Raw genomic sequence first — 16,777 nt, forward strand, 5'->3', positions numbered from 1 at the left:
TGTGGTGACCAAAACTGGATGCAGTACTCTAGTTGTGGTCTTACTAAGGCTTTATAGAGTGGTATTAGTACCCCCCCCCCGCAAATCTGGATTGTATCCCTCTGTTAATGCAATTTAGGATTGCATTGGCTCTTTTGGCTGTCGCTGCACACTGCTGGCTCATATTTAGCTGGTTGTCCATTATGCCTCTGAGATTCCTCTCACAGTCACTGCTATTAAGCCTAGTTTCACCCGATTTATATGTGTACTTTTGGTTTTTCTTACCTAAGTGTAGGACTTTACTTTTCTCTACATTGAACTTCATTTTGTTAGATAGGGCCCAGTGTTCAAGTCTGTCAAAATCCACCTGGATCTTGAGCCTATCTTCTAGAGTGTTAGCTATTCCTGCCAGCTTACTATCATCTGCAAATTTGATAAGTTCCCCTTCTATTCCCTCATCTAAGTTATTTATGAACATATTGAAGAGTATTGGGCCTAAGACAGAACTTTGTGGCACCCTTCTTTCCATTAACCGTACCATGCTTACTTCTCTCCATTAACTGTACCATGCTACCCTGTTTCCCTGAAAATAAGACATCCCCTGATAATAAGCCCAATCGGGTTTTTGAGTGCATGTGCTAAAATAAGATTCCCAAAAAAATAAGCCCTCCCCAAAAATATTTAAACAGCGAGCTCAGGTAAGACAGCAAGAAGACCCCCATCTTACTCCACATGCCCCAAAATAATAAGACCTCCCCGAAAACAAGGCCAAGAGCTTATTTCGGAGTTCAAAAAAATATAAGATAGGGTCTTATTTTCGGAGAAACACAGTAGTACAACTACTTTATATTCTAACGGCAGAACTAACCACCCTGTTTCCAAAATCCTTTTCATGGATTTAATAATAATCAACACCCTTTTTTTTAAACAACTCTTGTTTCATTCCATCTTGCTGCTCCCGTTCTGATGTTTTGTTTGCATTTTTATAGGACTTCAATGAAATAACCTTGGGACCACTTAAGAAAAAGTAATAAACAAACAAACAAGGAATTAATTAGGTAAGATTTATTTCATTGGCTCAATGCAGAGCTGATCCCTTATGAACTGAAGAAATATCCATCTGGTTCAGTTCCAAGCAGGGAGAAAGACACTGGAAACATGGAGGCTGATTGGAAAGAAGGTTTAATGGTGAACAGGACCAGCAAGCACATGGTCCTGGTGCAGCTGACCACATGGAGTTGAGAGAGAAAGGTATTTATACCAGGGGTGAAATCCAGTAGGTTCTGACAGGTTCTGGAGAACTGGTAGTGGAAATTTTGAGTAGTTTGGAGAACCGGTAGCAGAAAATTTGAGTAGTTCGGAGAACCGGCAAATGCCACCTCTGGCTGGCCCCAGAGTGGGTGGGAATTGAGATTTTGTAATATCCTCCCCCAGGAATGGGGAGGGAATGGGGATTTTGCAGTATCCTTCCCCTGGAGTGGGGTGGGAATGGAGATTTTTCAATATCCTTCCCCTGGAGGATAGACCTGTTTTTCACTCTCCCTGAGCCTCCGTGCGCGCCCTGCACTTACCTTCATCCAAAAGGGGCTGCGTGGGGACTCCTGGGAGTGGTAGGGTGGAAGGGGCCAGCCAGAAGTGGGATTTTGGGGGTTCTCCGAACTGCACAGAATCTTAGCTAGAGGTTCTTCTGAATCCCTGCGAACCCCCAGCAACCCACCCCTGATGATGCTAGTTGAAGCCCTTTGAGCGAAAAGAGCCCTGTATTCATGAATCAATACCTTTCAAGGGAAAATATGAACTTGGCAATCATACTGTGTTGAAGGGAACACGAGTAGAATTCACCATCGTGGAATTTTAACGATCCCTATGATGGAATTTGAATGGCTTCGCACAAGACTTAAAAGCATAGGGGTCAATTCATGAAACAGTTTAGTAATCGATTAATGGTTATCTGTTTGCCATTCACTTTCGAAAGGAGACATCGCAGAATGGTGCAAAATTACTTCCCCTTCTTAGGTGATAGAAAGAGAATTTCCCAAGCTCAGATGATTTTGCGGTTAGACACTTCTTCACTGTTTGGGTAGCCTAAACTATATTAAGCAATACATTTTTGGGATGTGTGTCTTGTGTTAGAGGGAGCTTGAAGCTAACAAAAGAAACAGATAATTTATATCTAGTTTCCCACGAACCTTCAATTATTTTGAAGTCCTTCGTTCGGTTTAGACAACTGGCAACATTGTAATTTTTAATTCTGGACTTCCAACATTCACCTATCACTAAGCTGTATTCACACAACATGGTAAACTTTACAATGGTACACTCACCAAACTATTTTTATAAATAGTTATTATAGTGACCTATTGAATTATAAACTAAATAGCAATTTTCAGAAACTGGTAATTTGCTGAATGTCTATGGAGATTCTCAATCATCCAGGTCATGGTTGTCTCAAAGGTGTTATTTTTCAAAAGGCAACTGGCTTTTGTTTTCCTTGAAGACTGTTCTTCAGTTCTGTTCATTTCTTGGAGTGAGAAGCGAAACATCTTCAAGGAAAAATGAAGTCCAGTTGCCTTTTGGGAAGAAAAAAAAAAAAAAAGCACTTATGAGTGGAAATTTGCTGGAGATTCTGATCACATTTTGTTTCTTCCGATCTTCAGTATCTTACAGAAAATACGTTGTTTGCATTTAAACCATATTTTCTATATGAATTAATAAGAATTAACATAAAATATAGAATAAGAGTTACAGAGGACATCTCCCTTTTACTGTTTCCTTTTCTTACATATTTATGTGTGTCAGGGTTCTACTTACTTTTACTACCGGTTCGCAACGGGGCTGCGCGCAGGCTCTTCTGCGCATGCGAAGAAGCGTTCTGATGAGGTTGGGGTCGGTGGGCGGAGCCTCCTGCCAGTTTTACTACCGGTTCTATAGAACAGGTGCAACCCAGGGCAACCCACCACTGATGTGTGTGTGTAACATATCAATTTATCTGAATTTGTAATTTGTTTTGCCTTTCAAATTCTTATTCCTGGGCCTGAGGATTTCCACTGATTCGTCTATCAATGCATTCAAATAATTTCTACTTTTGCCAATTTACTTGAGTAAATTCTGTTAGCTGGGTCCAGCCAAGGAGAATCTCGACACACTTGCTTCCATGTTCCCAATAAATATGTACTTTTATTGTTAACATGATCCAAAAACAATTATTATAAGATTGGGAAGCTGTGTGCCTCACATCTTTATTTTCTACCAAATTTGTCCCAAACTATGATTAAAATTATGACTAGGAAAAAAGAAAAATTATTATTATTTTTGGGATCATATTTACAATAAAAGTAAATATTTATTGAGAACATAGGAGCAAGTTTGTCAAGAGATCCAGCTAACAGAATTTACTTAAGTAAATAAAAAGCACCTAGAAGTGATAACATTCATACCATTGTTTATGCCACTAGATAATAAAATTGTCTTTATACAAACACATACATATCATTTTCTATTCCAGAAAAGTGGATAATGATGGAAGTTCTGTCTGCTAAAATTGTAGTTTTCTAAATTCACATCTATTGTAATTTTGATTTGATCATGGTTTATCTCTGATATGTTAGAGGGAAAAGCCAACTCAGTGTGCATTCACCCAAATAGAGTTCAAGCTAGAAAGATGAACTTAACAAGTACTCTTTTTTATGGCACAAGTAGAGAGGGCAAAGAAGAGGAATAATTTTTTGCTCTTGTGCAGCCATTTAAAATATGTTTTTATTTGAGAAAACAACAAGCAGACTTAATTCATACATTACAGAAATTTGACATATCACTGACATTTGTGTACTTGCATGTTATCTTCCATGTAACATGTACTGTCCCATAATATACTTTAGCATGTTTTGGTTAATGCTCATCTAAATATTCAGGAGCTGTGTTTTCACCATTGTAATCAATTTTTGAGTGCAAAACCCTCTTGCCCCTTTCTTATTAATTTAACTGCTTACTTAAGAACTGTGGTGGCGCAATGGTTAGAATGCAGTACTGCAGGTTAGAATGCTGACTGCTGGCTGACTACAATTTGGCAGTTCGATTCTCACTGGCTCAAGGTTGACTCAGCCTTCCATCCTTCCAAGATCAGTAAAATGAGGACCCAGATTGTTGGGGTCAATATGCTGACTCTGTAAGTTACTTAGGTACTGTAAAACTGTAAAGCACTGTGAAGCGGTATATAAGTCTAATTGCTATTGCTATTTATGCCTCCCTGTCTAAGGGATTTAGGAACTGGAGGCAGAAATTCTCAGATCTGCTGATATTAGATATATGATATACATTCTAATCCTTTTTTATCAGCCCCAAATCCCCTCCATGATTACTACTATTTTTCTGGCAATTAAACTCCAAATATATACCAGTATGACAAATAGTGCCCATTTGACAAAACTGTCCTAAAGTTACCTAAGATAAATTTCTGTCTTTCCCTATCCAAAACAAAGAAAAAACCAATCTAAGAGTGAAGAGCGGATGTGTCTATGGCCATGTTAGTGTGATCAATAGCCAACCCATGAAAGACTTGATACAATAAATCTATAACACCTTAGGTTGAAATGAAAAGTCAACTACAACCAGTTCAGCTAAGTTTTTTTTATCAGGGCAACCTGGTCTACCCAAATATGGGATGAAGCATACTTCCACTGCTTCCTTCCATATTTGGGTAGACCAGGTTGCCCTGATAAAAAAAACACTATCTCTCCCCTGGTATAGCCAACAAAGCTAGGAGAGCCCACGGCTTAGAGGTTAATACATCTACCTAATATGTAAGTAGCCTGGATTCGAATCCCAGAAGGGTATGGCTAGCTGATGAGAGTTAAATAGCTTGAAATAGATCTGTACTAGTCTCCCTTTACTTCTATGTCAGTAAATATAAATTTAACCAGTTTCAAATACAAATTTAACCATCCTATTTCAGAACAGGATGAATTGGCCAGTGATTATCACCCTTTGATGCTGCTCTTCAGGTTCATTATACTGTAACTTCAAGGGTTGCTCCATAAAAAGTATAGTTGCAGAAGTCTGATCCTAGGATTATTAGTGCACCAGATCTATCTCCACTGGGAAATTTATGTAACTTTATCAGCTGAAAGTAATTAAAGCCAGGGACTTAATGTGCCATTCAACAATGATATCACTGGCATTTGTATACATACTGCAAATTTTCAACAGTATTATAGGCAATCCACAAATGGTGCGGTGGCCTAGAGATGGAGCTCTTCCCTCACTATCAGGAGGATGTGAGTTCAATCGTAGGCAGAGGCAGATGTTTCTCTCTCTGCACATAATGTGAATATATCTGCTGAATATAACCCCGCATTGGCTATAGGAAGGGCATCTGGCCAGTAAACACTCAGCTCCATTCATTTGCCCAGATTCCACCTCACAAGGGATTATGGGGGTCATTAAAAGGAGATGAAGATGATATTATAGGCATGGCTACTTTTACAAACTATAACTCTTTATGCTCTTTTAAATCAGAAACATAACCTGTGAATGGCTCTTTTGCTTTTCATTTCTCTGTATGCAAGGTCTCTGCAACTCTTCATCAGAAACAATGCTTGTTTAATTGTTTACTTCATTTGCATGTTGTTTAATCCCAAAGGCTCTGGGAAAGCTGACAATGTTATCCTAAAATTAAATGACACTTACAAAACAACAAAAGGGAAAAAGATAATAACTCCAAAAATATCAAAATACTGAGACGATGGTGGAAAACAAAAGAAGATTGGGCAAGTCAAACAACATTGGTTCATACCCCACTGTTCTGGGCTGAATTTAGAAAAGTCAACTTCCCTTTAGCCGGTGGTTTAGGGGATTAAAGAAAAAAAATGGAACAGGGAAATAATTCAAGTACACTATATGACTTCTCACACTATATGACTTCAGTGGAAATGTCAAGAAAGAGAAACAAAAAGGTATCAAACTATGTTTCCCAATAATGTTTTGAAATTCTGATACTTGAACAAGAGTACTTCAGAAATATGGATTTAAAGTGCCATAAAGTGAGTTACCTTGAATGTTACAAAATGGGTTTATGAACGCTGGGCCTTGGGCTACAAAACACTGAAGACTAGAGACTTTCTTCTTTAAAGCTAGTTTGAAAATTCTACCAGGAAGCACTTGATAATCCTGAATGCTTTGATGGTGTGGCCATGTAGCATTGCCTTTCCATTTCTCAATCCCTGATCTGCACCATCCAAAACCCAGGATCTAAAATTTATACAGATATATAACTACCCAGGTCTTATCTCTGAGGCCATAGAAATGCAGAATTGCTTTGCTGTTGACTTCTGAGAAAAGTTTACATGTTGAGAATATGCCATGGAACAAATACAATTTATTAGCAATGAAATGATGCATGATTCCATTTACAGGCGCGGTCAACATATTCACAAACAGGAAGCAATAAATTCTATCCTAAACTAAATCTGTGTACAGGGATTAGTTGGGTGTGCATTGAGCTGGAAAATTCTTCTTTCCCATCTTGCCTATTTTAGGGTTTTTCAGCCTGTTTGAATAACAGTAGAATAAGATAGGCATGTAATTGTACAAAATTAAACTCCAGTCTTATTCTGCTATCTTTTTAATACTCTAAGTCTGCAACTATTCTATTTCTATTTTTTAATGTATACATTTCTGTCTTGGTGTTCTCTTTCTATATTCCTACTAGCTGGATCCCCATGCTTTGCTACGAAACTATGTGATTGGGCTTGATAAATCGACACTTACAGCTTGAATCCTCCCCTATCCTATCCCCTTCTCTCCCTCAGCCTTGCCCCACAGAAACATCTCCTATCGTATCCCCTTCTCTCCCTCAGGCTTTCTAGCCTCTTCTCTCCATGAGGCCTGCCCCACAGAAGCCTGTCCTCTGCTATCCCATTCTCTCCAGAGTTATTTTCAAGTTGGGAGTAGGGTTTGTTTGTTTGTTTATTTATTTATTTATTTATTTATTTATTTATTTATTTATTTATTTATTTTTCATATTTGTATACCGCCCTACTCCCGAAGGACTCAGGGCGGTGAACAGCCAGAAATAAAATACAAAGACATACAAAACTTAAAAACTATTAAAAACAGATTAAATAATTTAGGCTCAAAAAATTAAAACATCCAATTTATCTAAAAAACATTTAAAACCCAATTTAAAAGCCAATTTAGAAGGGAGAGTTAGGCCAGACCAGCCTGTTGGAATAAAAACGTTTTTAGGACGCGGCAGAAGATGCGTAAGTCTTGGATCCTCCGTATCTCCGGGGGGAGCTCATTCCAGATGGCAGGTGCCCACAGAGAAGACTCTCCCCCTGGGGGCCACCAGTCGACATTATTTGGCTGACGGCACCCTGAGGAGCCCCTCTCTATGGGAGCGAACTGGTCGGTGAGAGGCTACTGGTGGCAGAAGGCGGTCTCGTAAGTACCCTGGTCCTGAGCCATGGAGCGCTCTAAAGGTGGTAACCAAAACCTTGAAGCGCACCCGCAAGACCACTGGGAACCAGTGCAGCTCGCGCAGGAGGGGGGTCACATGGGAGCGCCACATCGCTCCCGTCACCCCCCCGCGGCCGCATTCTGGACCAATTGGAGCCTCCGGGTGCTCCTCAAGGGGAGCCCCATGTAGAGAGCATTGCAATAATCCAGGCCTGAGGTGACAAGGGCGTGAGTGACCATGCGTAACGAGTCCCGATCCAGAAAGGGACGCAACTGGCGAATCAGGCAAACCTGATAAAAAGTCCTCCTGGCCACAGCCGCCATATGCTCTTCTAAAGACAGCCGCGAGTCCAGGAGGACGCCCAAGTTGCGAACCCCATCTGTGGGGGCCAACGACTCGCCCCCAATAGTCAGACCAATAGGTTGCCAGGTCTGCTTCCAAAAAATAGCGGACAAGCAGGGGGGGGTGTTAAGTAGTAAAAAAAAAAATTACAATTAAATTATATATTTTCTTACAAACATTTTAACACGTATTAAAATAATCACTTCAAAACTTTACTTAAAATGCAAAACATCAAATATATCATAATAATATGTAAAATATTAAATTACATTTTACTTTGCTGTCGTGTGTATTTTTTATTTGACTGCGCAGCTTTGATCAATTCTTTGTGTTTAAGGAATAATTCTTTAATTTCAGTACAACATTGAGAAATATTAAAAAATATACAATCATAAAGCTTTTGAATAAAAAAATGTCCACTATTTTGTGAAAAAAAATAGTGAACATAATGTGAAAAAAGCGGACTGTCCGCTCAAATAGTGGACACCTGGCAACCGAGGGGGAGTAGAACGTCTAACTAATTAACATCAGATCATGTTATAATAATATAGGAAATACTAATGCTCTGATGGTCATTTCGAAAAATCCTTTCTTAGTGAGCACCTAGAAGCCCAGAGGAATATACGTGGCAAATTTCAAGTTTGTAAGCTTTACGGTTCTGGAGATTTCGTGATTAATGTGTGAGTGGTTTTCGCTTTTATATATATAGATTCCTATGTTAGCACTATCTTTTCTTACCTTAACTTTCTCTTCTTTAAAACTTTCCTTTTCACCAAAGGAAGTCAATCTCACTTGCATGTGAAAACCCTTTTTCACACTTGCATGTGAAAATCCTCTTTATAGACCTGTTTGGGGAGTGGGGGATTATGAAGTTTATTCATTTATCAGGCAAACAAGCAAGCAAAGGAGAGCATATTTGTTCACAGCACTGATCTTCACTTTAATACGCCTGCCTCTGATTAATTCAGTGATGGCATATAGTCTCTGCTGTATTGATTGCAGCCCTAAGTTACCGATAATAATGTTTAAGAAGAATATAGTGTTTAAACGCGGATGGAAGAATGAATGGATGGGCCAACACACAAAAACTATGCCAATACCCACATGCATTTAAATAAATTTAAATAAATTTAAATATTTGAATAATAATTTGAGATGTTTAGTAATACTCTACAGTATTATGAGCAGTGGTGGTATTCAGCTGGTTCTATCCGGTTCGGGGGAACCAGTAGCAGCGGTGGTGGGAGACTCCGCCCACCTGTACGGACATCATCACATCCCATTTCTGATGCTCTGCACATGCGCAGAAGGTCCTGTGCATGCGCGGAGGCACGTACGCTCACATTTGCGAACCAGTAGCGAAGGTAAGTGAATACCACCCCTGATTATGAGCCACGGTAGCGCAGTGGTTAAATGCAGTACTGCAGACTACTTCTGCTGACTGCTGGCTGCCTGCAATTTGGCAGTTCAAATCTCACCAGGCTCAAGGTTGACTCAGCCTTCCATCCTTCCCAGGTGGGTAAAATGAGGACCCAGATTGTTGGGGGCAAGAGGCTGACTCTGTAAACCGCTTAGAGAGGGCTATAAAGTGGTATATAAGTCTAAGTGCTATTGCTATTGTCACAGGTAGTCTTCAACTTACAACAATCCGTTTTGTGACCATTCAAAGTTACAACAGCACTGAAGAGCTGACTTGTGACCGTTTTTCACACCTACAACTGTTGTAGCATCCCTGTGATCATATGATCAAATTTAAGATGCTTGGCAACTGAGTCATCTTGACAACATAGAAAGGGGGAATAACAGAATCTTGAAAACTTGTTGAAGTTTCTCTCTATCCTATCTTATATTAAACAACATAAAGACAGAGTCCTTTAGAGTTTCTTTCTCAGCATTCCTTCCATCTCTGGACTATATCATCTTTTCTGCAATTCCTTTCTCAGTTTCCTCATTCCTCTCTTATCCCCAAGATCATCTCTAATTTTTTTATGCACTAATACATAGAAAATAACCTCTGGTCATTATTTTACTTGGTATGAAAAATATTCCTAACCTTTCCCAAATTTTCCATTGGCATCCTTCAGTCTCAAGAGACGCTTATTTGGGAATAATTCCCAAATTATTCTTGTGAAAAGCTATGCTGCACTTGATTCTGCTCATATTGTTCCTCCTTCTCCATTACTATATCATCAGAAGAAGAAGTCTCTATTGTGTTGACATAAGGACCATCTGATGATGACTTAGATATCATCAGTAAAGTGATGAAACCTGGTGACAACATCTACACAAATGGATCCATTGGTTTAGTCATGAAAGGGGTGAAATCATTATTTATTTATTTTATTTATTTTTTCAGATTTTTATACCGCCCTTCTCCTTTCGGACTCAGGGCGGTGAACAGCCAAAGTAAAACACTTTATACACAAAAGTTAAAATAGATTTAAAATAATTAAATAATTTGGCCCATAATTTAAAACATTTCAATTTAAAACCAATTTCAAATTTTAAAAACCCATCATAAAATCAGGACAGCCCGGCTAACTGAAAGAAATAGGTTTTAAGGGCCCGACGAAAAGTCCGGAGGTCTGGGATCACTCGTATCTCTGGGGGTAGATTGTTCCAGAGGGTAGGTGCCACCACAGAGAAGGCTCTCCCCCTGTGGGTCACCAGCCGACATTGTCTGGCCGACGGCACCCTGAGGAGGCCCTCTCTGTGGGAGCGAACTGGCTGGTGGGAGGCAATTGGTGGCAGAAGACGGTCCCGTAAGTACCCCAGCCCTAAGTCATGGAGCGCTTTAAAGGTGATCACCAACACCTTGAAGCACACCCGGAAGTCCACCGGAAGCCAATGCAGCTCATGCAGGAGAGGAGTCACATGGGAGCGCCCCGTCGCTCCCATAATCTGCCGCGCGGCTGCATTCTGCACCAGTTGGAGCCTCCGGGTGCACCCCAAGGGGAGCCCCATGTACAGAGCGTTACAATAGTCCAGACGAGAAGTGACGAGTGCTTGAGTGACTGTGCGTAGGGAGTCCCGATCCAGAAAAGGGCGCAACTGGCGTATCAGGTGAACATGATAGAAAGCCCCCCCTGGCCATGGCCGTCCTATGCTCTTCTAAAGACAGCCGTGCGTCCAGGAGGACGCCCAAGTTGTGAGCCCGTTCCGTGGGGGCCAATGATTCACCCCCAATAATCAGCGATGGCACCAGCTGGCTATACCGGGACGCCAGCAGCCACAGCCACTTGGTCTTGGAAGGGTTGAGTCGAAGCCTGTTTCTCCCCATCCAGACCCGCATGGCCTCCAGGCACTGGGACATCACTTCCAAGGCATCGTTGGGATGGTCTGGGGTGGAGATGTACAGCTGAGTATCATCAGCATTAGAACAAACACTTAAAAGAATGGAAACTGTTGCAAAATTGAACATAATTCCTTGGGGAAGGTAAAATGAATTAAAATAGATTGTAATCTTTGTTTATTTATTAATCAAATTTATATAGTCAGCTATCTCAGAATTTTAACTCATGTGCTCAGTTTTTCAAAAACGAATTCTATTTTGAAGAGCAATATATGTAGTAAAATAAATAACTAAAACTAGAAAAAAACATTTGCCTTATAAAAGGGATTAATTTCTATATAACAAATAGAATGGGGGAATGGGGGAATGGGTGATTTCTAAATACGATATATAAAACAAATAAATAAAATTAATTGACTTTAGCTAAGTTTAACTGTTCAAATAACATCAAGGTGTAGTCTATTGTTTTATCTCATTAAAACTGTGCCCTGCATAGATCACTTAAGCATAAGGATGTACAAAATTTGCAAATGTTTCCAAATATTTCAAGAGCAAAATTCATACATTTTGTTCCAAACTCAGAGCAGGTAGCCCTTGACTTACAACCACAATTGAGCCCAAAATTTCTGTTGCTAAGCAAGACAGTTGTTAAGTGAATTTTGCCCCATTTTAAGATCCTTCTTGCCACATGGTTGTTTCCCCATTGACTTTGCTCATCAGAAGTTCAGAAAGAGTGATCACATGACCCTGGGACACTGCAATGTCACGTGACCACGGGAATGCTACAAGAGTCGTTAAGTGTGAAAAATGGTCGTAAGTCACTTTTTACAGGGCTGTTGTAACTTCCAACGTTCAGTTTATCAACATGTAAAATACAGAAATACAAAGGAAACTAAAGATAATGGGAAAACAAGGGAGGAAAAGGGGAAGAGAAAAAAATGTAGGGGAAAGGGGAAAAGAGAAAAAAAGGATTGACTTCTGACTCCTTTTGATGCACATGCTTTTTACCCTGGAACTAAGTGGTGATGCTCAGAAATCGATGAAGATTTGCTATAAAAATATGTCCACCTCATCTCTGCCAGTGGTGGGTTGCCCCTGGTTCACATTTACTACCCCTGGTAGTAAAGCCGGCGGGAGGCTCCGCTCACCGATCCCGACATCATCAGAACGTTTCTGCACATGCCCCATTGCAAACTGGTAGTAAAGGTAAGTAGAACCCACCCCTGATCTCTGCCATGTGTTTTGTAGACCTACCTCACTTTCACTTTCACTGACCACATCAAGCGTGTGCATGGGAATAAAAACCAACATATCATGATTTATAGTTTATAGCTTTTATGTACACTGAGAGCTTATGCACCGAAGACAAATTCCTTGTGTGTCCAATCACACTTGGCCAATAAAGAATTCTATCTACCGTATATCCCAAATTACAGGTACTTCTTGCTTACTGATGGCCATTGGGACCACTAAAGGACATGGTCATAAATCGTGATAACACAGGACAATGCCAATTTACACTGGGAGTTGTAGCAATTCCAGTTGCTGTCATTAAGCGAATCCCACATGGTTTCGTGATAGTGTTGCATCATCCTGCAGTCGTGTGATTTGCGAGCTCCTGCTGGCTTCCCCATTGACTTTGCTTGTCAAAAGTCAGCAGTGAAGGTTACAAAGGCTGTGTTGTGGTCCGCCAGCAGCCTGCAGAGCTGGCAGCGGAGTCGGACAGCGATGAGGCTGAGGAAGAACATGGGCCAGTTCTGGAGGCTGGGGAAGGCCCAGATGAGGGCTCTGCATCGGAGGCAGAGATTGGGCCAGAGCCATTGGGGATTGATGTGCAGACTCCGGAGCCTCCAGAAGCTGACAGTAGAGAGGCAGAGGAGCAGGAGGAGCCTGTTCCCAGTGCACGTATGAGAAGAGCTGCCAGAAGGCAAGAGCAGCTAAAGCAAAGAGGACAACTCAGGAGTAGACCACTCAGGATAATTGGCCCCTCCCATAAGGCTTAAAAGACCAGCAACGGCTCTTGGGCTCTTCGTTGGAAAACAACGTTGATAGTATTGCAGTACTTATCTCTTCTGCTTTTGAACTTTTGCCAAGAGAAGCCTTTGGCAGTTTGCCTAATTATACCAAGGTTGGTGATTAGACTGAAGAATTTGTGTTATGAAGAGTTTGTTTTAATTTAGTTCGGACTACGCTGAGAATGAGTTAATTCTCAGCTGTTCTAATAAAGTCTGTTTGTTCTGGAACTGTTTGCGTCGATTACTACCTCTTGGGCCCGGGTCACAACAGTCTGGTTATGTGACTGAGGGACGTGATGTTGCAATGGCAGGCCAGTTTGCCAAGCACCTGAATTGCAAGCACATGACTCCGGGGACACTGTGATGGCCGCAATCATGAGGATCCCTCATAAATCCCCAACATTCAGTGCCATCATAATTTTGAATGGTCACTGTGATCATTCAACAAAGACTATTGCATTGGTTTGAAAATGGTGAATTTATGGAGTCTGGGGCTGCCAAAAGTTGAAGTAACCAAATCACTTAAAAAATAAAAATACCTTTTCATGGTTGTAAGGAAGGTCAAGGTTTAAATAGAATGCGTTTGATTTTCACAATGGAAGGCTGTTAGCTTTCTAGTTTGAATATGTTTTGTTGTATGTGTATTATATGAGTATTTGGTCTATAACCGTATTTTTTTTTATTTAGTCTTTCATAGTCCTTACAGCACAACTCCTGAAACCTCATGCAGTTTTCTTTACATATTATAGTTTGTTGGTACCTTCCTGCAATGTTGGCACTGCCACATGCTGCCAGGAGATGCCTTTGGCTGATATACATGAACTAGTTTAGATTGCTTGAAAGCTAAAAAGCAAATTCATGGAGGGTAAACTTGTTATTTATCTTTTAGCAAATGATGCAGGAATAAAACCCTGTCACTACTTCCTCTGATCTCTCTTTTGGCTGCACAGAAATGATAATCCAGGTTCCCACATACAATAGTGGCCAAAATTGTGGAAACATTTTTGGAAAAGTGTATTTTTGAGGTTTGATGGCTAATAACACCACTTTTTTTTTTTTTTTTTTTTTGGAGTTTCAAGATAATCATATTCCACTGCTGGAATGGCCTGGGAATAGCCCAGACTTTAACCCAATTGAAAATATTTGGAACCAACTAAAGAAACTTGTTAGTCAGAAGCAACCCAGCAATAAAACCCAGTTAATAGAAGCAATCACTCAATCTTGGTTTCACATTATAACAGCTGCAGAACTAAAAGATTTGGTTCACTCCATGGGAAGACGTTGTAAGGCCGTAATTCATGCTAAAGGTTACCCAACTGAGTATTAACTGACATGGTGATAATTTTTGTATATCTCATTTTTTCTATGGTGATAATTTTTGTATGTCTCGCTTTTTTCTACGTGTTTCACTTTTCTTCTTTATACTGTAACTGCTATTAGCAAATAGCAAATCCTTCATAAAAGGTATTGCATTACATTCTTGATTAAATTATCTTTCCATTGATATATAATTTTAATGTACTACTCCCCAAAAAAGTGGTTTTAGAAAATACACTCTTCCCAAAAGGTTTCCACAATTTTGGCCACTGCTGTATTCCATGTTTGCTTTCAGCTATCATCCTGAATAATGGAGGTCCTGTCTGCTAAAATTGTTGTTCTCCAAATTCGCATATCACTTTGATTTGATCGAAGTTTATCTCTGGCACATGTTAAACATTCTAATCCTAAAGCATCTTTTAACTGCCCGAAACCTCCACACTTATTAGCATTATTCTGACATTTACTGTAAACTCCAAACATATTGGAAAGATGCCATTTGAGAAGGCTGTCCTAAAGTTACCTAAGATACGTTTCTGTCTTTCCATACCCACAACAAACAGGAAAAAGAACCCACTAAGAATCTTATTTCTTTATCCTACTCATTTGTGGCTCTCATATTAAATACTTCTCTGCACATTGGGCAGGATGAATGAATGAGAGAGGGAGGGAGGGAGGGGGAGAGAGAGAGAGAGAGAGAGAGAGAGAGAGAGAGAGAGAGAGAGAGAGAGAAGAATAGCTAAAGGCCCTGCATAGGAAGACCAGAAAAATAATGACAATGAATCATTAACTTCATCCATGTAGCGATGTTGACAGACTCTACTTATCAAGAAAAATAGGTGGGCGTGGAATGTTGCAAGTGCACCAGTCAGTCAAAGAAGGGAAAAGGGCATTGGGAGGTTGGTGAAGGAGATGCACTGAAGCTAGTATACCAGGAAAGCTTACTGAGACTGGAGATACAAAACTTGCATACAAGAAAAACCAAATGAAGAATAGAAAAGAGACATGGGAAGGCAAAGCATTACCTGGCCAGTAGATTTTAAAAAAAAAAAAAGGGAGGCAAAGCAGACAATAACAAGACCTGGCAATGGCTAAGAGCAGGAATACTGAAGAAAGAGACAGAGAGGCTAATTCTGGCTGCACAAGACCAAGCCTTAAGAACAAACGTTATACAAAGTCAGAATTGAGATGACAGCAACAGATAGCAAATGCTGCCTCAGCAAAGAAGCTGCAGAAACAAAGGATCACTTGGTTAGCTGCTGCAAGACGCTCGCACAGACTGACTGCAAACAATGGCATCATAATGTAGCAACAATGGTGCATTGGAAGATCCGCAAGAAAGACCGTATGCCTGCAAGCAAGAACTGGTGGAACCATAACATTGAGAAATTCGTGGAAAATGAAGAAGCTAAATTGCTCTGGGGCTTTAGAATTCAAAGAGACAGGCACCTGACACAAAGTACACCAGACTTAACAATTGTTGATAAGATTGACCAAAAAACAAAACAAAACTCTGGATAGTGGATGTGGCAAGACCTGGAGACAGAAGAATTGGCATTGACAAAATCATCATCTGTCAATTGCAGAAGGCAGCTTTACTCAGAACAACTTACTTCCTGCAATGATACCTTTATCACCATCAAAGAAGAACATCTGCCTATCCTGGCTCCTTGGGAAGAACTTGATAGGTGGACAGAAATGCCAAATCCAGTCTAAACGTTCTAAATGACTCCATAATCAGGAAGAGGAGGAGGAGGAGGAGGAGCGGGGGGGGGGGAGGAGGAGGAGGAGGAGGAGGAGGAGGAGGAGGAGGAGGAGGAGGAGGACTGAGTCAAACTCTTTTTGGCAAGTTCAATGCTCCAAGCATTGCTGACTCTATCCACCTAACACAGCTTCACAGATAAGCCTGAAAATTCAGCAGCCTACATTTTCTCACATCAGATATTTTGATATTTTTATAAAGTTTTAGTGCTCCATTTGTAAGTTACCCCAATACTGTTTGTGAAAAAGATGGAGCATCGGGATCCCAAGCTGGAGATCCTACACCATTTCTGACAGATGGCAGTCTGTCAGTGAAATCTGTAACATGAAATCTGACCTCTTCAGTGGAGAAGCAAGACTAAATCATGACTGCAGTATTTAAAAAATAGAGTTCTACACAATGACTAAACAAATTGCGCTAAATTTGTCCAATAGCGGCTAAAGGTTCACACAACATGTCAGCCTTCCCACGTATACTAGACAAGAAACACACTATATGAGCTACTTCTATTTGAGACTACAATAACAGCATCTTGAAAGCCTGAATGTACAAATCTCCCAATTTCTGTTATAGCGTGGGAAGTTCGGGAGGATCTCTCCTCTTTCTCTATCCGT

The 16,777-nt window shown here is 40.4% G+C and overlaps 1 protein-coding gene across 1 annotated transcript in view; it reads left to right on the forward strand.

Annotated features, from left to right (window-relative positions):
* LOC139316825 (matrix metalloproteinase-18-like) overlaps positions 1-16,777 on the forward strand; it is a 37,827-nt gene that overhangs the window by 12,100 nt on the left and 8,950 nt on the right. The window contains exon 5 of the mRNA XM_070943664.1: positions 12,723-12,974. Coding sequence (XP_070799765.1) covers positions 12,723-12,974 — 252 coding nt within the window. The remainder of the gene's footprint in view (positions 1-12,722; positions 12,975-16,777) is intronic.

The sequence above is a fragment of the Pituophis catenifer genome, unplaced genomic scaffold (assembly GCF_029215685.1).
Source record: "Pituophis catenifer annectens isolate HBS135680 unplaced genomic scaffold, rPitCat1.0.hap2 SCAF_4, whole genome shotgun sequence".
Taxonomy (NCBI): Eukaryota; Metazoa; Chordata; class Lepidosauria; order Squamata; family Colubridae; genus Pituophis; species Pituophis catenifer.